General features: G+C 47.0%; 1 protein-coding gene across 1 annotated transcript; it reads right to left on the bottom strand.

Annotated features, from left to right (window-relative positions):
- Nucleotides 1–3306: 3306 nt before the first annotated feature.
- LOC130101841 (meprin A subunit beta-like) lies at nucleotides 3307–21185 on the bottom strand. The gene is made up of 8 exons (XM_056267694.1): nucleotides 21180–21185; nucleotides 20995–21070; nucleotides 20777–20894; nucleotides 11104–11282; nucleotides 10721–10930; nucleotides 10405–10560; nucleotides 3913–4137; nucleotides 3307–3803 (listed from the first exon to the last, which is right to left on the bottom strand). The coding sequence occupies exons 1-8, from the start codon at nucleotides 21183–21185 to the stop codon at nucleotides 3307–3309; spliced, it is 1467 nt and encodes a 488-aa protein (XP_056123669.1).
- Nucleotides 21186–22549: the final 1364 nt, after the last annotated feature.

Raw genomic sequence — 22549 nt, 5'->3', positions numbered from 1 at the left:
CTTGTGTCTTAGGATAAATTTATTTGTATGACCCTAAGGTACTCCCATACCAAAGGAGACCTTTGCATCATGACTTGAAGTCAAAGGCCTATTTTTTGGGCTTAACCTCCCTACTAATATAAGCTCCTTCAGTATTATCAGCAGCTATTGCGTTCTTTGGGAGCTACCCTTCTCCATCCCCAGCTCCTCCTCTCGTCAGTACATTAAAATATTGAATTAATGATATCTGCAATACATTCATGTTGGTTCTGTTCTGTTTACCCTAAGGGGGGTTCACGAGTTCACACTTACAAATAAGTCAGATAGAATAAATGCATATTTGGCGTGCTGTCCGAGGAGAGGGCTCCGGGCTCGGTATGCGGCCCGAACCCATAGAACTCCCCCGTTCCTGACTGTGGAAGAATGAGCCAGGAGTGAGGAGTTGGGGTGGTGGAGGGATGCTGAAACTGTCAAGGAATGTTAGGTGAGTTGACAGTGGATATTTATATATGCTTCCTCTCGTCCTGATAGGGTAGACATGTAATAGTTTGGTGACGAGTTGATGGGAATGATTTATTTGAACGTGCTCCTCCCGAACCTTGTTTATAAAACATCATTTATTGCTGCTCTCTCTGCTCTTATCCATGCATCGAATTTGCCGATAATGGTCCTGACAGAATGATATTTACTTCACCACATAATCATTTTTATCAGTTTATGAATGTAATCTGGGCTGCGTTTAATTATTTTTTATGCCCTTCCCTCGCTAACTTCCCTCCGTCTCATTCACTCAAATGTATGTCATTGTTTAAGTTGCACGAGTGCCCACTACTGGCGGAACCCTTGAAATGTGTTTAAATGGAACACCCTAAGCCCTTGATCACTCCGATATGGAGCCGATTTATTATTGATAGTTTTTTTTCCTTAAAAGTTTGTTTACACACCATACTATAGGCCAGTATGTATGCTTGGGCTGTTAAAATATATATATAAACAGATATTAAATATTTATATTTAATATAAAATATTAAAAATACACAAACAAAAATGATAATACAATAAACGATACCTATTATGCTATTTTAAAGGCTCCTAATTTTGTTTTGGAGGTCTCCAACCGGTTTACATACGTCCATGGTCATTTTCAAACAGTTTCATTTTCTCATAATATACATTGAACATCACCAGATTTTTCAATGATTCTCTAACGACTCAATGGATGAATCAGTCTCTCTAAACCCTTCCTTTCCGCAATTATACTCTGTTCTGATTGGCCAGATGGTACAGTCTGTTGTGATTGGTCTATCTATAACTTCCATCGCAAGGACGACTTACTCTATACGCTAATCTACGAGTTATATTATGAGATGTTGCAACTGTAATTCCATTCCATCAGCATACCAAGTGCAACAAACCGATGTGTATATTTCGAATTTATTGCGGTGCACATGTGGACACTATCAATAACACCGCTCTAATGTGAATGACTGATGTAACATTTTAAAACAAATCGTGCTCCATTCTTTATCTTTACTCAAAATAGTAAGAAAGACAGATAATCGTCATTAGACAGTTTTAGGAAATAGTGGCCCACAGGTGATAGAAGTATTTCAGTAAGACAGTAATAACGTGAGTTAGCCGTTAGCCAGAAACTTAGACAATATAAAACTACGTATTTTGAACACCAAAGTAGACAATATACATCAATGATCATCCATACTTACAGGTTGTGATTCTGAGGAGCAAGCTGGTCCAAATAAACTGAGTACTAACCTATCTTTCAAGAGCAAACGTTTTGCGAATCCCTTTGTTGAACTCCCGTGAGATTTGAGAAGCAATCGTCAGTAAAATGACCCGGGCAACATCGACGGGCATCAAAGTACAACATCGACGGGCATTATGCAAATGTATTTTCTAGTGATGTAGAACCGTAAAGCAGTAGGATTCGAAACACAAACGACTCCTTAAGGCGGTCAATTCTGTCTTTTGGGGGAGAATACATTTATTTATTGTGCACTTTCAACTTTACAACTTTGCAGAACGTTTACATTCAGAAATAGCTATATTACACACTGCATGAAAGGGAATATTCAAAAAACCATAATAGTGGCACTTTTAAAGTCAACTTAAGGTACAAGTATTAAATGTGGTTAAATGTCAAAATAACACCACTATCATACACTAGAATTGTTAGGGTTGGGAGTAAATTAAGCGCAATCTGCTTTGATGTCACAATCATGGTGCATTGTGGTCTATGGATCTGCCTGAAGTGTACTCGCTCCCTCAATCAAAATTCGAGAGGTCGAGTGTCTGTCCAAATAAATTATCCTCATCCACTTGACGAAGTTGAACATCCTTCAAAATGGCGGTGGGGATTCCCCCGAGGGGAAGTGCTTAAGGAAATTTGCGAGTGTATGTCTAAAAGTGGAGTTAAACGCAGCCTAGGACTTACTACATCTGCCATGTTGTCATTATCATGTGACCTATCAGCATCAGTTGTGTCGCATCAACACTTTTCACAAATCCTCTCCTGTGGCCTCATGGGATAGTAAAGTGTCCATAGTATGCACACTTCACAATCTTGCCAGAAGAAATAGATCATCCGGGTACATTTTGCCTGCTCTTTTAGGAGTACTGTGAATTCGGACATACTTTGACAAATACTGTTTTTCGCCTACTATATAGTAGGGAAGTATGTGATTTCGGATGCAGCACATCTCTGACTCAACTCCTTCGTGCTGATATCGCGATACAGCTTTAACCTCGACGAAAAATGTAAATCACGATTTAAAAATCGCAGAATATTTCAGCTGTAGAATATCACAGCTGCCCATTTGAATTCTTGTCATCATAGCTTCACACAGAACATGCTCATGAAATGCAAAAGAAATGGAAAAGACCAGTTTAAAGATGTTGAATATCTTTGAGTTGACTTAGCGTGGCATTAATGCACAATGTGTGGAAAAAGCAGTGAGATGCAGCGGTCACAGTCATTTGTCTAACACATTTCCATAAAAAAAAAAAAAAAGTGTTAGGCCCATTTTGTACTTAAAACAAGGTTTCTCTGAGGTTACTTAATAAAACCTACCTTGCATGCTGAAGAGAAATATGATGTCACCACCCTTGATAAACTCTCTTCGAGTCAGATCATCTTTCATAATGGCATATGGATAGTCCGAAAAAATACCCACATATACAGTCTCACTGCCAATGGTGACTCGAGTTCCATTATTTCGAGGATTGTCCCAGTAATATCTGCCATCTGTTACAACAAAATGTGTCTATTAAAAAGCCATTTAAAGTTAGAGATAACAATGTATTTGATCTTTAGCTAAGTAAAATTCTACATATAAACACATGATGTGACAGAAAAATAATCAGATTCTTACTGGGAGATACCAATACAGGGTCAGTGGTGATGCTTTGTTCTAAGGACATGCGCTTCTGAATGTGTGGATTCTGGTCAAGCATCTGGAAGGTTATTTGTCTCCATGGACAAGGCCACTGCAACTGGTCGTCATATGCACCAGATACCAGATGAATATACATGGCAAGAAAATTCTGATCCACCTCTAATGCAGCCTGAAAGCGATAACCATCACTGGAGTAATACAATGGACTCGCCAAAATCCGATTGTTCAAAACCTTTTCAGAGTCCCTTATCTGCCATATGTGGGGACACTCAGTCTCTGAAATATTGATATCATCCAGTGAGAAGCCTCCACGGGAGTTTCCAGCTCCTTTACGGGCTTCAAATACAACTTGGAAGGTTTTATTTGCATTCAGTGGCACATGATGCAGTTTCCAGTAATTACCTGGGAGTTCTGCAAGAAAATAAAATGTAAAATTAAACATTTTAGGAACATTTTAAAAGCATAGGCCGACATGTGTTTTTCCGCCTGTAATATTACAGTACTTGAAGAAGAGACAGACCTGTGATCTGATCCATAAGTCTGAGAGTTCCTCTGTTGTCTGCTTCATTCTGGTACTCTCGGATCCAGATGTTGAGCTGGTCAGACTCATTACCACTGTGATAGTAGTAGAACTGCAGGCATTGGACTTTGCAGTCTCTTTTAGGGGTCATTGTCTTGCTGTCCATTATGGCCGTGTCCCCTTCCTTTCTCCCCTTAGTGCTGAAGTGCATGAAAAAAGACATCCCTGCAGACATGAAAACGTACTCGATTACTAACGTAACCTCGGTTCTCTCTAGAGAGGTTCTCTCGTATTGCGTAAGTTTAGCTTACGCTACGGGAAAGATTGATCTTCTCGAGATATTGAAGCCAACAAATTATCCTTAATTTTGTATTCATTGTCAACGCAGTGCAGCAGCTAGCAGACCTAGAGCAGGCAGTCTTGCGTGCTCATTGGCTGCCCTGCGGGCATCTGCTGCAGCCTACCAGTGAGCCCCGCGTGACGTCACGCCCAATGAAAGGCGCCCGCGCCTTCATAGCGTCATAGCCCGCCAGAATGGGCGTGGCTTAGCGTATAAAAGAAGGGGCTGTAGGCTGAATTCCCTGGTTTTCGTCGACTGAAGCGAAGTCGCTCGTGGCGCGAGCACGGCCGGTTACGCAATACTCGTTCCCTCTCTAGAGAGAACCGAGGTTATGTTAGTAACCGAGTACGTTCTCTTACGAGAGGTTCTCTCGTATTGCGTAAGTTTAGCTTACGCTACGGGAACTTTTTGTCAACGCCGTGCGCGCCAAGCAACCACCCATGAGTCGCCGAGGTTTCTCGGGGAACCCAATAAGTGGAAAAAATAAGGTGGCCAGCCACGCGGGCCATCACTCGTACATAAGCACACATAGGTAATACAGAGCAGAGCACTGGTCTGTATAAGCATATAGCACATCCCTACTAGTGCAGCTCAACCAGGAGAGCTGAGTCACGTGAGAGTGTTCTGAGCATGATATATCTGGGCAGAACGCACAACTCGCTTAGACTGACAGAAGTTTAGCCTGCAGGGCGGGAACTTCTAGGTTATAGAACCTGACAAAGGTAGATGGGGAGCTCCAGCCCGCCGCTACACATATGTCGTGGATAGAAATCCCGCTGGACCACGCCCACGATGAGGCCATGCCTCTAGTGGAATGAGCCCTGATGCCCAGAGGGCATTGCAGACCTTTTGACGCGTAAGCGGCCGCTATAGTGTCCACTATCCATCTGGACAGAGTCTGTTTCGAGGCAGCGAGACCTTTGGTGCGCCCACCAAACGAAACAAACAGCTGCTCCGTGTGCCTGAAAGAGGCGGAGCGCGTAGTGTAAAACCTCAGCGCCCTGACCGGGCAAAGGAGATTCACGTGTGTCTAACTGTCTGACGCTGGCAGAGCCGACAGTGAAATGACTTGCGCTCTGAAAGGAGTGCCCATCACTTTTGGAACATAGCCATGTCTAGGTTTGAGGATGACTTTAGAGTCATTCGGCCCGAGCTCAAGACACGTCGCGCTGATTGACAGCGCGTGCAGGTCCCCCACACGTTTGACAGATGACAGCGCGGTCAGAAAAACGGTTTTTAGTGATAGGTATTTTAACTCCACGGAGTCTAGTGGCTCAAATGGGAAGGCTTTCAGGGCCTCGAGGACCAAGGAAAGATCCCACATAGGAATCGACGGGGGGCGCGGCGGATTCATCCTTCTAGCTCCCTTAAGGAAGCAGATGACCAGCTCATGTCCTCCCAGTGACTGGCCGTGCGTCGATTCTGCGAACGCCGCCACGGCCGCCACATAAACTTTGAGCGTGGATGGGGACCTCCCTTTATCCATCAGCTCTTGTAGGAAAGTGAGCAGATGCGCAAGATCTCTCCAGATCTCTGTCGGTGCACCACTTGGAGAACACCGACCATTTAGACGCGTAGAGCCTTCTCGTGGAAGGAGCTCAAGACTGCGTGATCGTGTTCATCACTCTTTCTGGCAGGGCAACGAGTACCCGTTGATCAACCATGCGTGCAGAGACCAGCGCTCTGAGAGAGGAGATCTGCCCTCACCGGAATAGGCCACGGAGCTGCATGTGACAGCCGTGCAAGTTCCGGGAACCAATTCTGATTCTCCCAGTGCGGAGTTATGAGGAGCACCGAGTGGCGCGTTTCCCTGATTCTCTTGATCACCTGTGGCAACAGGGAGACCGGAGGGAAAGCATACAGTGGGAGGCTGGGCCAAACCTGGGCCAGCGCGTCCTCGTTCTTCGAAAAGAACATCGGGCAATGAGCGTTGTCTTTTGACGCAAATAGGTTGACTTCCGCTCTGCCGAATAGGCGCCACAGTTTCTGGACTGTTTGGGGGTGCAGGGACCATTCCCCTGGGGGAACGTTGTCCCTGGACAGTTTGTCTGGGCCGTCGTTCAAATGGCCAGGCACATGCGCCGCCCTCAGCGAGCGCAGGTGCATCTGGGACCAAATAAGAATGCATTCCGTCAGATTGCAGAGGTTTCTGGATATGACACCGCCCTGACGGTTTACATAGGAAACCACAGACATGTTGTCCGAGCGGACGAGAACATGTTGGTTCGGTATGAACGGGAGGAAGCGCTTATGTTTATGTTTATGTTTCACAGTTTATGTGAAAACACTTCTCTTGGTCTGACCACTGGCCAAAGGCCGGTCTGCCCTCGAACAGCGCGCCCCAACCCGAGTTGGACGCGTCTGTCGAAATGACTTTCCGATAAGAGATGGTTCCCATCATCACTCCCTGCTGGTACCAGTCGGCTACTAACCAGGGCTGCAGAGCCGCTATAAAGGTCTGAGTCACTCTGATTTTCTGGCCGGCAGAAACCCATGCTCGGTGAGACGCGCGAGCATTCAACCAGCGTTGGAGCGGGCGTATGCGCAGTAGGCCCAGCTGGAGCACCGCTGCCGCTGAAGCCATACAGCCCAGCATCCTTTGAAAGACGCGGCTAGGCGGCGAACACGGTGCGCGCGCTGTGTCGACAAGCGAGCCGTCATGGCCACAGAATTCAGTTCTATTCCTAAAAAGGAAATTGACTGACTGGGCATTAATGAGCTCTTGGTCCAGTTGACCGTGAGACCCAAGCTTTCCAGGTGACTGAGAAGCACTGTTCTGTGAGATAACAGCTCCGTCTCTGACTGTGCCAATATCAGCCAATCGTCCAGATAGTTCATTATTCGCAGCCCCTGAGTTCTCAGGGGGGCGAGCGCCGCGTCCATGCACTTCGTAAATGTACGGGGTGCTAGAGACAGGCCGAACGGCAGGACGGTGTATTGATATACCTGACCGTCGAAGGCGAATCTCAAAAATTGCCTGTGACGGGGTAATATCTGAATCTGAAAATAGGCATCCTTCAGATCTAGAGAAATAAACCAGTCCCTCGGGCGAACGTGCGCGAGGATTTTTCTGGTTGTAAGCATTTTGAACGGTATTTTTGCATGCACTTTGTTCAAATGTCTCAGATCTAGGATAGGTCTGAAAGCTCCGTCCTTCTTGGGTACGAGAAAATATCGGCTGTAAAAGCCTGACTCGCTCAGAGAAGGCGGTACTTTTTCTTTAGCCCCTTTGCACAGCAGTTTTACGATTTCTGCGTGAAGTAGGCGTGCTACTTCCGCATTCACCATCGTCGCGGTCCGGGCTCGAAAGCGCGGGGGACGGCGAATGAATTGAAGTGTATAGCCCTGCTTTATTGTGCTCAGAACCCATTCTGAAATCCCTGGGATAGTTTCCCACGCAGCTATGTGAGCCGCTAGGGGGCGAATGGCCTCCGGGTTCAGATCGCCGCCATTTGCGGGCTTGTGAAACTGAGCCGGAGCCGAAAGCGCGGCGCGCGCTCTCGGTTCTGGGCAATGGCTGCTCGCTGAAAGCCGAGACCGTCTGATTTATGTGAGGTGTCCCAATCATAAGGGATGGGGAGCATTTTATTCTCACTTTTTGACGTGCGCGCAGTGCTTTGGGCGGAAAAGCTTTCTGTAAGCGTTAGCGCGTGTGCGCGGGCACGAGACTTACAAGTGTATTTGACGCCCCGATCATAACGGATGGGGAGCGTCTTATCAATGCCCTGCGTTTTGTGATAACATTTAAACGCGCGGGCGGCGCCCGGGGGGAGGTGTGTGTTAGTAAGCGTGAATGCTCTCCGGCAGGCACGAGACTTACATTCATAACCTGTTTTATTGACCGTGTAACCGAGCGGGCAGATAGTGGGCACAGACCTGTGGACACATTTCTTATATTCAACACTCGAGCGGCTTTTCTGCGCTTTATGAGAGTGTGCTCTGTGAGTGACACGAGATTTGATGTGCTTGTGTGTAGGGGTGAACACTGGGGCGTGGGCACTTTCACTACACTTAAAACACCAACGGCGTGAGCCGGACCAGACATTATACTCTTTTTGAGATTTCTCTGGGTCGCCGTGAAAACGGCGTTTGTGTGCAGGCGAGAGGGTAAATGAACTGGCTCGTTGGCTGCCAAATGAACCACTACAATAGCCTGTTTGAAGGGGACTGTCAGGGAAATAACCTTTGACGGCGGTCCGGCCGCAGCGGGACGTGCGCGTCTTTTCTCTCTCTTGGTTAGGATGGCTTTGCGTGCTCAGACTTCAGCGTGATCTTTTGCCGAGGCCCTCTGGGGGGCGGCGGTCTGTGACGGCTGTCTGAGCGCGACCTAGGGCGGCCGCCCTGGCGTCGCTGCGAAGGCTGAGGCTGTGCTGGACGCTGGGCTGTCACAGTCAACGCGGCCATGGCTCGTCCAATGGCTTGAGCTGCGGTCTTGGTGGCGCGGAGAGAGATCCGTCGCGCTTCTCAGATCTGTAACCGCAGCTGGGTCTTGGCCCTTCTCGTCCCATTCACGGAGGAGGTCGGCTTGCAGGATTTGTAAAACAGCCATGGAGTGGAGAGCAGATGCGGCCTGGCCGGAGGCGGCATATGCGCGGCCGACCAAGGCAGACGTGGCTCTGCATGCTTTGGACGGGAGGGCTGACCTTGACCGCCATCTCGCGGAGGGCGGACAAAGGTGCGCTGCGACGGTCTCTTCCACAGGAGGAATTGCCGTGTATCCTCTCTCGGCGGCGCCGTCCACTTGGGAGAGCGACGCGGAGGTCTGAGATGTTCCACGACTTTGTCAACTCCGTGTGAAGCTCCGGTAGGAACGGAGCGGACCTGCTTGCTGGGGCTGAACGGCGGCGACATTGCAGGAAACATCCGTCGAGCCTGTTCGGCGCGGGTTCCTTCGGCAGCGACCACTCGAGCCCGAGCCGGTCAACCACCTGCGTCAGCAGACGCATCAGCTCCGCATCAGCTCCAGCGCGGGTACGGCCGGATTCCTGGATCGACGAGGAGGCGGAGTTTAGCGACCATTCCTTGCTATCCGATGCCAGGATGGAGCAGCAGTCTCTCGTGGCGTGTCCTTCGGCCTCACCCTCAGACGCGACGGCAGTGAGGCTCGTGAGCGGCAGCTGCACGTCGGTGAAGGGAGGCGGGGAAGGCGAGAGCGAGGCTCGAGGGAGGTTCTCCGGCGAGCGCGTCGCTGTGGCCACGGGTTCCGGCTGTCTCTGGGAACGGCGCTTCTTTTTCCGTGGTCCCACAAAGGGCGGAGTGACTGCTTCCGGGTTGAAGGCTTCGAGTCGAGCCCGCAGGGTCGACAGCGGAAGCGCTTCACAGAACTCGCAGCCCCCGAGGGCGAGCTCCGCGTGTTCCTGGCCCAGGCAGAGAGCGCAGATCACGTGGCGGTCTACGACGCTGAGCGGGGCCCTGCACGAGCCACAGGAAGTGCGAGGCATCTTGAAAAAGACGCTAGCTGCTCTTTTAGTAGTAAAGTGCTAAAAGAGAATACAAACAGAGCAAAAAGGATACGTCGCCGGATAGCGTAGCTCGCACGGATGGCTGAAGGTGGCGAAGACGGCCGGCTTCCTCAGCGCTGTCCTAAGCTGGCTGTTCGCTGTTCGACGGCGGCGGCGGCGGCTTCTCTCAGATCCAGCGATGCGAAGGGCTTCGCTGAAGAGACGAAAATCAGGCAATTCAGCCTACAGACCCTTCTTTTATTTGCTAAGCCACGCCCATTCTGGCGGACTATGACGCTATGAAGGCGCGGGCGCCCTTCATTGGGCGTGACGTCACGCGGGGCTCACTGGTAGGCTGCAGCAGATGCTCGCAGGGCAGCCAATGAGCACGCAAGACTGCCTGCTCTAGGTCTGCTAGCTGCTGCACTGCGTTGACAATAAATACAAAATTAAGGATAATTTTTTGGCTTCAATATCTCGAGAAGATGAATCTTTCCCGTAGCGTAAGCTAAACTTACGCAATACGAGAGAACCTCTCGTCAGAGAACAGGTGTATAGTGGAACTGGGTGGTACAGTGACTGCAACTGTGGATGGAATTGAAGCATTTCTTTTTGGGCAATTAGTATAGTAAATAGTAAAGTATAGAGTAAAGTCTCTTCCTGTGATATCAAAACAGTCACTTTCCACTGACTGACTGAAACAGATCTCACCATTTTGTTCTTTGCTCAAGTAGGTGTGGTCAGTCACACTGATGCCACTCACTGACTTCACTCTCTGCCAGCCATAAACGGCAGCAGAACAGATACTCATCTGACACAGATATGTATCATCAAAACTGTAGTGGTCAAGGAAAGAGATGGAGGAATCTAATGCAAACAGACAAACACTGAGGCAAAATCAATTCCTTACAACTTCCATTCATGATGACATGTTTCCCTGGTCTCCTTTACATCAGACTTCAAGTTCTACTGAAATATTTAACAACCACAAACTGCAAAATAAAAACAATGTGTATAAAATACTCACTGCATTTATAGAGTTTGTTGAGCTCAATCGCATCATATTCACTGATGTCCAGGCGTTGACCAATCACATCTTGGAACTCAGGAAGCTTGGTGATGATCGTGGACCCATTACCGTTACTGAAGGCATTTTTATCATAATGCATCACAGAGTAATAGTCATATGGGGAGGTGGTCACATTCTCTCTGTATTTATTGAAATTAGTCACATGCCCTGAAAATAAAGACTAATGGAGTTATTAATGTAATTGTTCATAAAGAATGGCTTATTTAAATGCTGATTAGTTAATTGGGCACTGCAATCAGTATGTTAGTGTGTGTCTATATATAACTATTTTACTCTATTCCTTAAAAACAAATAAAGTTAAAAACAAAATACATGGCAACCTTTTATGATGTTTTCAAAGTTGATGGTCACATAATCATCTCTGTCATATCTTGACTGCTCATGCCAAAATCCTAGTGCATGGAGAAACTCATGCTCGACAACGGCTTTTTTTCCACAGTTATTTCCAATGGAAAGAGTCTGGCCTCCAGGAGATGAGCGACCGACATATGACCAACACCTGCGAAATAAGCGAGAGATAACAGCACATTTACGCAGCATATAGGTGCATTAATATTTTGACTGGTAGTGTAAAAGAGTCTATTAACTCATGAATGTTTTGTACTATACATTCAGTATAGTTTGGCTGTATCAGAGAACAGTCTATAATACCACATAAGAATAATATATATATATATATATATATATATATATATATATATATATATACACAGGTCCTTCTCAAAAAATTTGGATATTGTGATAAAGTTAATTATTTTCCATAATGTAATGATAAAAATTAAACTTTCATATATTTTAGATTCATTGCACACCAACTGATATATTTCAGGTCTTTTATTGTTTTAATACTGATGATTTTGGCATACAGCTCATTAAAACCCAAAATTCCTGTCTCAAAAAATTAGCATATCATGAAAAGGGTCTCTAAACAAGCTATTAACCTAATCATCTGAATCAACTAATTCATTCTAAACACCTGCAAAAGATTCCTGAGGCTTTTAAAAACTCCCAGCCTGTTTCATTACTCAAAACCTTAATCATGGGTAAGACTGCCGACCTGACTGCTGTCCAGAAGGCCATCATTGACACCCTCAAGCAAGAGGGTAAGACAGAAAGAAATTTCTGAACAAATAGGCTGTTCCCAGAGTGCTGTATCAAGGCACCTCAGTGGGAAATCTGTGGGAAGGAAAAAGTGTGGCAAAAAACGCTGCACAACGAGAAGAGGTGACCGGACCCTGAGGAAGATTGTGGAGAAGGACAGATTCCAGACCTTGGGGGACCTGCGGAAGCAGTGGACTGAGTCTGGAGTAGAAACATCCAGAGCCACCGTGCACAGGCGTGTGCAGGAAATGGGCTACAGGTGCCGCATTCCCCAGGTCAAGCCACTTCAGAAACCGTGGCAGAAGCGCCTGACCTGGGCTACAGAGAAGCAGCACTGGACTGTTGCTCAGTTTTGCATGTCATTCGGAAATCAAGGTGCCAGAGTCTGGAGGAAGACTGGGGAGAAGGAAATGCCAAAATGCCTGAAGTCCAGTGTCAAGTACCCACAGTCAGTGATGCTCTGGGGTGCCATGTCAGCTGCTGGTGTTGGTGCACTGTGTTTTATCAAGGACAGGGTCAATGCAGCTAGCTATCAGGAGATTTTGGAGCACTTCATGCTTCCATCTGCTGAAAAGCTTTATGGAGATGAAGATTTCATTTTCCAGCACGACCTGGCACCTGCTCACAGTGCCAAAACCACTGGTAAATGGTTTACTGACCATGGTATTACTGTGCTCAATTGGCCTGCCAACTCTCCTGACCTGAACCCCATAGAGAATCTGTGGGATATTGTGAAGAGAAAGTTGAGAGAAAAATAATTATGAAAAGTAATGAACTTTATCACAATATGCTAATTTTTTGAGAAGGACCTGTATATATATATATATATATATATATATATATGAAGCCAAAACTGATAGATGGATTAATAAATATACAACTATATTGTTTGTTGAATTACAAAAAAAGGCTGTGTTACTGTAAAAGCTAACATTACTTTTCAACATGTTGTATTGTTACCACAATTTATGTCTTTTGTCTTTTTTTTTCTTATAATATTTTTTACTACCATTATAGATGTAATTTCTGTATCTCTATTTTTCAGTCTTTACTATCAAAGATTTCAGGTACCATCCAAATGTAAGGGAATGTTGAAATTACTGTAATAAAAACCAAAAGAAAACGATACTGGTTACTAACGTAACCTCGGTTCTCTCTAGAAGAGGGAACGAGTATTGCGCAAGTTTAGCTTACGCTACGGGAAAGATTCATCTTCTCAAAATATTGAAGCCAAAAAATTATCCTTAATTTTGTATATGTTGCCAACGCAGTGCAGCAGCTAGCAGACCTAGAGCGGGCATTCTAGCGCGCTCATAGGCTGCTCTGCGGGAACTGCACAGCCTACCAGTGAGCCCTACGTGACGTCACGTCCAATCGAGGGCGCGCCGCGTCCTAGCCCGCCAGAATGGGCGTGGCTTAGCGTATATAAGCGGGGCTCGGAGGCTGATTCTCTGGTTTTCATCGACTGACGCGAAATAGCGCTTGCGGCGTTTAGCACGGCAGGTTACGCAATACTCGTTCCTTGAAAAACAGCTTTGAGCGACAGGTATTTCAGGTCCGCTGTGTCCAGGGGTTCAAAGGGGAATGCTTTCAGGGCCTCTAGGACCAGTGAAAGGTCCCACATAGGAACCGAGGGGGGGGGGGGGGGGGGGCGGGGGGGTTCATCCTTCTGGCTCCTCTGAGGAAGCGGATGATAAGCTCGTTTCTGCCTATTGACTGGCCATGCATTGATTAAGAGAATGCTGCGACAGCCGCCACATATACTTTGAGGGTGGAGGGGGATCTGCCCCTATCCAGCAGCTCCTGAAGGAAACTGAGCAGCCGCGGGACCCCACACGTTCGCGGATCCAGGTTTTTGCTAGTGCACCACTTAAAGAACACAGACCATTTGGACGCGTAGAGCCTTCTGGTAGAAGGTGCTCTAGACTGCGAGATTGTGTTCATTACTGCGTCTGGCAGGTCGAGCCGCGCGCCTGAGAGATGAGGTCTGCTCTCAGCGGGACAGGCCATGGGGCTGTCTGAGACAGCCGCATTGGCTCTGGGAGCCAAGTCATCGCGGGGCTATGAGGAGCACTGAATGGCGCGTTTCCCTGATTCTCTTGATCACCTGTGGTAACAGAGATACAGGAGGAAATGCATATAGCGGACGGCTGGGCCACGTCCGGGCAAGCGCGTCCCTGTCCTTTGAAAAGAACGTCGGGCAGTGAGCGTTGTCTTGTGACGCAAAAAGGTCGACTTCCACTTTGCCGAAAAGGCGCCATAATAACTGGACTGTTTGGGGGTGCAGGGACCATTCTCCCGGGGGAACGTTGTCCCTGGACAGTCTGTCTGGGCCGTCGTTCAGGTGACCCGGCACATGTGCAGCTCTCAGTGAGCGCAGATGGTGCTGAGACCAAACGAGGAGGCGTTCCGCCAGATTGCAGAGGTTCCTGGATCTGACGCCGCCCTGGCGATTTAAATAGGACACCACAGACATGTTGTCCGAGCGGACTAGAACATGGTGGTCCTGAATGAATGGGAGGAAGCGTTTCAGCGCGTTCTCGACCGCTATCATTTTCAGACAGTTTATATGGAGGAGTTTTTCCCGGTCTGACCACAGGCCGAAGACTGGTCTGCCCTCGAGGGTGGCGCCCCAACCTGAGTTGGACGCATCCGTCGAGATGACCTTCCTGTATGAGACCGCCCCCATAGTCACTCCCCTCTGGTACCAGTCGGCCGCTGACCAGGGCTGCAGAGCTGTGATACAGCTCTGAGTCACTCTGATCCGCTCGCGACCCGACCCGACCTCCAAGCTCGGTGTGGCACACGCGCGGCCAGCCAGGGCTGTAGCGGGCGCATGCGTAGTAAACCTAGCTGGAGTACCGCTGAGGCTGAAGCCATCAAGCCTAGCATCCTCTGGAATTTTTTCAGAGGGGAAACGCTGCCCGCCGTGAATGACATGGCCAGTTGCCGGACACAGCGTGCGCGCTGTGTAGACAGGCGAGCCGTCATGGTCACTGATTCCAGTTCTATTCCTAAAAAGGAAATTGACTGACTGGGCAGCAATGAGCTCTTGGTCCAGTTGGCCGTGAGACCTAGGCATTTCAGATGGCTGAGAAGCGCAGTTCTGTGAGATAATAGTTCTGTCTCTGACTGTGCTAGAATCAACCAATCGTCCAGATAGTTCAAAATTCGCACGCCCTGAGTTCTCAAGGGGGCGAGAGCTGCGTCCATGCACTTCGTGAAAGTACGGGGTGCTAGGGCCAGACCGAACGGCAGGACGGTGTATTGATAAATCCGATCGTCGAAGGCGAATCTCAAGAATGGCCTGTGACGGGGTATTATCTGAATCTGGAAATAGGCATCTTTCAGATCGAGAGATATAAACCAGTCCCCCTGGCGAATGTGCGCGAGGAGTTGTCTGGTTGTAAGCATTTTGAACGGTCTTTTCATAAGAGCTTTGTTCACATGCCTCAAATCCAGTATGGGTCTGAGTCCCCTGTCCTTCTTGGGCACGAGAAAATAACGGCTGTAAAAGCCTGACTCGCTCAGAGAAGGCGGTACCGGTTCTATGGCCCCTTTGCACAGCAGTTTTGTTATTTCTGAGCGAAGTCGGTGTGCTACTTCTGCTTTCACTGTCGTCGCGGTCCGCGCTCGAAACCGAGGGGGACGGCGAGCGAACTGTAACGCATAACCCTGCTTTATAGTGCTTAGCACCCACTTCGATACCCCTGGGATGTTTTCCCATGCTTTTATATGTGCAGCTAAGGGTAGAATGGACTCCGGGCTCTGGTCGCCGCGCGGGCTCGAGAGACTGAACCGGAGGAGCGGGCGCGCTCTGTGTGCTTATATGGGGCGGCTCGCTGAAAACAGTGACAGGCTGTTTCATATGCAGCTTCCCGATTACTGTGAATGCGGGGAGCTTTGTGATCGCATTGTGATTCGCGAGCGGCGCCTTGAGAGGCGTGCAGGCTTGTAAGCGCGGGCGCTCATGGGCGGACGCGTGACTTACAACCATAGATTGACCGGCATGAGCTTGCGCTTTGTGGCGTGTGTTTAACAGCACTGGCGAAGCGCGTGTCAGTAAGCGTGAGCGCTTGTGAGCGGGCACGAGACTTACGTTTATATTGTGGCTCATGTGGGACTGCGCACTGTGGTGCGCGCGCGGCTTGGCCGTGTGACAGAGCGGGCAGATAGAAGATGTGTGCACGTGGGCACATCTGCTATGGGCAACACTCGAGCAGCATTTGCCTGGTTCATGAGAGTGGGCTCTATGTGGGACACGGGAAGTGTTGTGTTTACATGTAGGGGTGGACACTGGGTTGTGGGCACTTTTACTACACATAAAACACCTTCGGCATGAGCCGGATAACCAGATAACTTGCTCTTTATGAGATTTCTCTGGGTCGCCGTAAAAACGGCGTTTGTGTGCAGGCGAGCGGGTTATGTAACCGACTCGTTGACTGCTAAATGATCCACTGCAGTAGCCTGAGATGAGGGGACTGACAGGGCTAGAAGTTTTGAAGGTGGTCCGGCCGCGGCGAGACACAACCGTCTTTTTTCCTCCTGATGGTGCTAGGAGGGCTTCGCGTGCTCAGGTTTCAACGCGATCTTCGGCCGAGGCCCTCATGGGGGGTGCGGCCTGCTGCGCTTAGCTGAGCGCGATCTAGGGTGGCCGCCCTGTCGCTGCGAAGAATGGCCGTTCTGTCTGGGCTGAGCTGGGCGCTGCGTGGCGGCTCGTGCAGGCGGCTGGTCACGTGAGCGACCTGCAGCGGAGCTAGCGCGACGCGGCAGGAACAGGTTCATGGCTTGCGACGTTTTCTGTACCTCAGAAAAGCGGTCGACGATTCCATTCACTGCTGGGCCGAAGAGACCAGAGGGTGAGAGAGGGGCGTCGAGTAAAACGGATCGCTCAGACTCTTTCATGTCAGCCAGCGTCAGCCAAAGGTGCCTCTCAGTTACAGTTTACGAGGCCATGCATCTCCCCAGGGCCTGGGCCCCAGACTTAGTAGCGCGAAGGGAGAGATCCGTCGCGCTCCTCAGGTCCGTAACGGCAGCTGGGTCCCGGCCTTTCTCGTCCCACTCACGGAGGAGATCAGCTTGGAGAATTTTCAGAACAGCCATTGAGTGCAGGGCGGAAGCTGCTTGTCCGGCGGCGGCGTAAGCGCGACCGACAAGGGCAGATGTGGTCCTGCAGGCTTTAGAAGGTAGGGCAGACTTTGAGCGCCATCTCGCGGAGGGCGGGCAAAGGTGCGCTACGACAGCTTCCTCGACCTTCAGAATAAAGCTGTATCCCTTCTCGGCGGAGTCTCGCGGAGAAAGGGGCATTCCACGATTTAGCCAGTTCCGAGTGCAGCTCAGGGAGGAAGGGCGCGGGCCTGGAAGCGGGCGCTTGACGGCGGCGACTCTGAAGAAAGCAGCCATCAAGCCTGTTGGGGGCGGCTCCTGAGGCTGTGACCACTCGAGCCCGAGGCGGTCAATGGCCTGCGAAAGGAGGCGCATCAGTTCGGCTTCCGCTCCAGCACGTGTTCTCCCAGACTCCTTAATAGAAGAGGAGGCAGAGCGTTGAGACGGCGGCTGCGCGTCGGTGAGAAGAAGCGGGGAGGGCGTCGGCGAGGCTCGAGGGAGGGACTCCGGCGAGCGCGTCGCGGCGGCAGCAGGCTCCTGCGGCCTTTGTGAACGGCGCTTCTTTTTCCTGCGCAGTGCAGCAAAGGGCGGAGAGGTAGCTTCGTCCTAGAAGGGTCGACATCGGAAGATCCTCACAGTGCTCACATCCTCCCGAAGAGAGGGCAAGAGCAGCATGTTCCTGGCCCAGGCAGAGAGCGCATATAACATGGCGGTCTCCGACGCTGAGAGGGGCTCTGCACGAGCCGCAAATGGGCCGAGGCATCTTGAAAAAGACGCTCGTGCTCTTTTAGATGGTCGGATTTGCAAATGAGAAAAAAGGATACAACGCCAGATAGCGTAGCTCGCTTCGGAAGGCTGAAGGTGGCGAAGGCCATCCCTCTCTACATTGTTTCCTCAGTCACTGAGGCTTCCTCAGTCACTGTCCTAGCTGGCTTTGTCGCTGTTTCAACGGCGCCGGCTTCTTAAAGGGATTCTATGCAGTTTTTTTAGCTTAACTAAACAGCTTCAGAGTTATTGAAATGGTTATATGACTTCTTTCAGGTTGAATGGTGGGCATCTCGACCCCCCCTGGTGCCTGTGAGCAGAAAAATCTCACTTGCAACTTTAATGCGGCCGTGCGGCGGGCCAGCGTCAGGAAGTATCACGTGATATCAGCTCTCGCGATGTAACATATTCCTTTACGGCACTGCACACATACACACCCCCATCCAGGAACAATGTAGAGAGGGATGGAGTTTGTCACACTATCGTCATGGCTGAGCCGGCATATAAGATGCAGAAAGCTAGGAAAGCATTGTCGGAGGAACAGAGAAAGAGGAAACGGCAGACTGACCGAGTGAGGAGTCAGACACGACACGAGCATAGGCGTAATTTGCGGGTGTGAAATGTCCCCATTCAAACATCTCGCGGCACGGATGTACCAATACAAATAAATAAAATATCTCCAGTTAACTCTAGTAGAGCATTCATTTCGTTCGTTTGTTAAATAAGAGGCGATCTGAAATGTGTTGTTTTTGAAATCAAGTGACCAATGTGCTTGCCGCTCACAGACTGTTGCCTCTGCGATCAGTGGCGTGGATACAGTGTTCTGTTGTGACGCGCATAGTCTTCACACGGACGCGCGCCTCAATCCGTTGCAGGAACTGAGAGACTCTCTATATTTGTTACGGTGAAATCACAAAACCTAATGAACTTGTCCCTGCTTGATATACAATCACTAATAAACAGTCGGTTTTGATGAGGAAAATAAACTATACTACTAGTACGGATTAGAACCCAGAACCTCTGACACACTTGGCAAAAGTTCTGCCACTGGACCATTAAAGTTCATGGAAATAATTGTCGGATCCATGTATTTAATCACGTGACAATTCTCACCACTAACAACATATTAGATCTCATTAAACGACAAATTAAACAATGTACTATTGTACACTATGTAACACGTCACCAGAGGTGGGTAGAGTATCCAAAAACTGTACTCAAGTAAAAGTACAAGTACTTATAGAAATATTTACTCAAAGTAAAAGTAAAAGTAATAATCTTAAAAGTTACTTGAGTAAGAGTAAAAAAGTATCCAATGAAAAAACTACTCAAGTAGTTAGTTACTAGTTACTTTGGATCACATAGGCCTATATATATATATATTATATAACATGATATTATTTAGATATTTTTTCATTTTAATGACTAAAATGATCATAATTAGATAATCATAATTGATCATAAATGATCATAATTACATTTGGATTATTAGACAATGTCGGAATAAAGTGACTCTATGGAGTTTTGCATTCATGTAAAGGGGTGGGAACCATTGACACAGATTAGAAAGTGTTAAAACTCTGCACATGTGCTCGCAGTCATGTCATGCCAAACCCAAACAACGATCAAATGCACGGATCTTCTTCTGTCTGTTCTCCAAAATGTATTTAAATGTAGGCTATATTTGTGAAAGCATCTTTAAACTGGTTAACTGTGTCTAATAAGGCAGGCAAAGGCATTCGTTTTCAAGTCGAGTTCGCACGCCACTGCGCAATACACACATTGTGTGTGTACACACATTCATAAACTGGACGATGATAGCTTATTTAATGTATAAATTAATGTATATGTCCAAAAAAAGGGTAATGTCATACTTTGTAGTAGTGCTATATGGCGTAATAATCTGTTTGGTTGTAAAATGAATTACCTGAAATGAAATCGAATGTATCGTCGTGTGGAATAATTCATTCACAGACAGCTTACGAAGTAACATACGAAGATGTTCAACTAATAAAGATCTTCATCGCTGGCAAAAAATATGATGCATTTGCAGATTTACATTCTAGACTGGACTGTAGTGGACCGCCACTTCATAAACGCTCTTGATGTTCTTAAATCTTCCTGTTACGACTCCGAGATGATTCAGTGCGTGCAGGAAACTGAACAGATCATTCAAACTGATTCGCGAACCGATTTAGACCGATCTGCCCAACTTGTTTGATGAAGTCTTTGAACAGAATCGACTCAAAAGAGTGATTCATTTGTGAATTGAGCATCGCTCATGCCCAGAAAAAAGAGAGAGCGCGCGCTTAGAATAAACTACGCTTTTAACAACATATTGCATTAAAATAAAGTTACGAGAGGAAGGTCGCCCAACGTAACGAAGTAAAAGTACTGTTTTTTTCATTAGACATGTACTCGAGTTAAAGTAAAAGTACCCACAATTAAATCTACTCTTAAAAGTAAAAAATTTCCAAAAAAATATTCAAGTAAATGTAACGAAGTAAATGTACTTCGTTACTACCCACCTCTGCACGTCACGCCATGTCACGCTCTGCGTGAGTGGTATTTACGACATTAACGTTAAATACAAGTTCTCCACAGCGACTCTAGGGGTCACTGTTTGACAAAAACGGGATTCCTGCCTGGTGTCCCTTTAAGGTCCAGCGATGCGAGCAGCTTCGCTGAAGAGATGAAAATCAGAGAATCAGCCTCCGAGCCCCGCTTATATACGCTAAGCCACGCCCATTCTGGCGGGCTAGGACGTGGCACGTGACGTCACGTCGGGCTCACTGGTAGGCTTTGCAGTCCCCGCAGAGCAGCCTATGAGCGCGCTAGAATGCCCACTCTAGGTCTGCTAGCTGCTGCACTGCGTTGACAACATATACAAAATTAAGGATAATTTTTTGGCTTCAATATCTCGAGAAGATGAATCTTTCCCGTAGCGTAAGCTAAACTTACGCAATACGAGAGAACCTCTTGTAAGAGAACTGTGGATTACTAACTGGAAGCATACTTTACCCTTCAAGACTCTCCACAGAGATGTAAAAATCTTCTGCTGCTCTGGGCTTAAAGTCAATACATGATTTCAGTCTGAACTGCTCAAAAGCTCTCAAAATGATTCCTTTATAGTTCATACCTACACAACCCAAAATACATGATGGATGAAAAACATAAAAGTAAAACTAATTTAAAAGCTGATTTGTTCAAATGTAAGTGAGAAATACATGTTTTCTTACTGAGATTCACTCCCAGCTCATAGGGGATGGGAATATCCCACCACTCATTCCCAATAACGTCACTCCTTTGATTGGGCTTTAATTAAAGCACATTTTTTTAAGTATCCTGAGAAATATTACATTGACTGATTTCTGAATGATCCAATATTCAATGTACTTTAAGAATTTCTTAGAACTGAACTCACCACCATGATGTCTCCTTCTCTGAGATTCAAACCTAGCATTCAGTTTAAAGTAAATATGCTTGCGTTCAGTTTACAGTAAATGACGTTCAATTTAGAATAATAATTTATGAACAAAAACAGATATGTTAGCTTACTGCTAATATAAATGTACTTTAGTTCTTGATATAATATAGTAGTTTTACCTTTGTTTATATCTGGAATGTCCTTCCATTCCGGAGTTCCTTTGAGAAAAATATAATGAAGAAAACAAGACGACAGAGAGGAAGTCAGAAAATAGAATTAAGTGCTAGACAAAAACATAATTTTGGTGAAACAGTCTGAAAGTCAAATGAGAAAAAAAAAGAGCAATCAAAATTTCAGACCGTAATCACAACATGATCTTTTACACTGTGCAAGTGAGACATATTACAATAACATTACAACAGATTCACGTCAGTGACTGTGCTGTACTTACCATCAGGTTGTGGCTGAGAACATGAGATATGAAAACAATACTCAGACATCAAGAAAAGCATTTTTAAAAATCAACACCTGCATCACCTTTACAACGGCAATGTATCATATCATAAACCTTATACTATCCAACTTACCATTGGTGATGCAAGACAAAGAGCCAAAGCCAAACTCAGCAGAAGAGAAGCACATAACTGCATTTTTACTGGGAAACATAATGATCACATTTTATGAATGATGTTTTATTATTTGCATTAAAAATTGCAAGCAAAATGCAAGGGATACCCAAAGTATTTCATAACGTTGATTAAATCTCAATTACATTAAAGACCATGAAAATATTTGATTAAAAAAATAAAAGGGAATACATACCAGTTTTTAGTCATTAACGGCTAAAGTTAAAACATAAAACAGCTTGACCACTGAGCTTGGCAGGTAAATACCAAGTGAGAGTCCCTTGAAGTCTGACAGGTTATTTAAACATGCAGTTTTATTTTGTTTTTCCTTATAGTGAGCTCTCATTGGAAGCGAGACACACACGCACGCACGCACGTACGCACGCACACACGCGCACACACGCACACACGCACACATACGCACGTACATACACACGTGACAAATTCTCAGAACAGTGCATTATAAATATTAGTTGTTTTTTTAATTGCTTCCATAAGTGGTAGCCTACTTGATGTCCACTCAGTGAAACCATTCCAATCTTCAGACCAAGTCTGCAAAACTGCAAGCACATAGACTCAGTTTGCAATTGTAAAAAACTTTTTTTGCAAAATGCTAAACACATCATTCAAAACTAACAGCTCTTTTGTTTTATTTGGGAAACACTGCCATTTAAATACCACATTAATTTACCAATTACCTACACACAATGATCGTGTATTAAAAAGCTAATACATAATTTG

Source organism: Rhinichthys klamathensis, unplaced genomic scaffold, assembly GCF_029890125.1.
Source record: "Rhinichthys klamathensis goyatoka isolate OS25496 unplaced genomic scaffold, OSU_Roscu_1.1 h1tg000262l_1, whole genome shotgun sequence".
Classification (NCBI taxonomy): Eukaryota; Metazoa; Chordata; class Actinopteri; order Cypriniformes; family Leuciscidae; genus Rhinichthys; species Rhinichthys klamathensis.
This window is presented reverse-complemented; position numbering and strand designations above follow the sequence as displayed.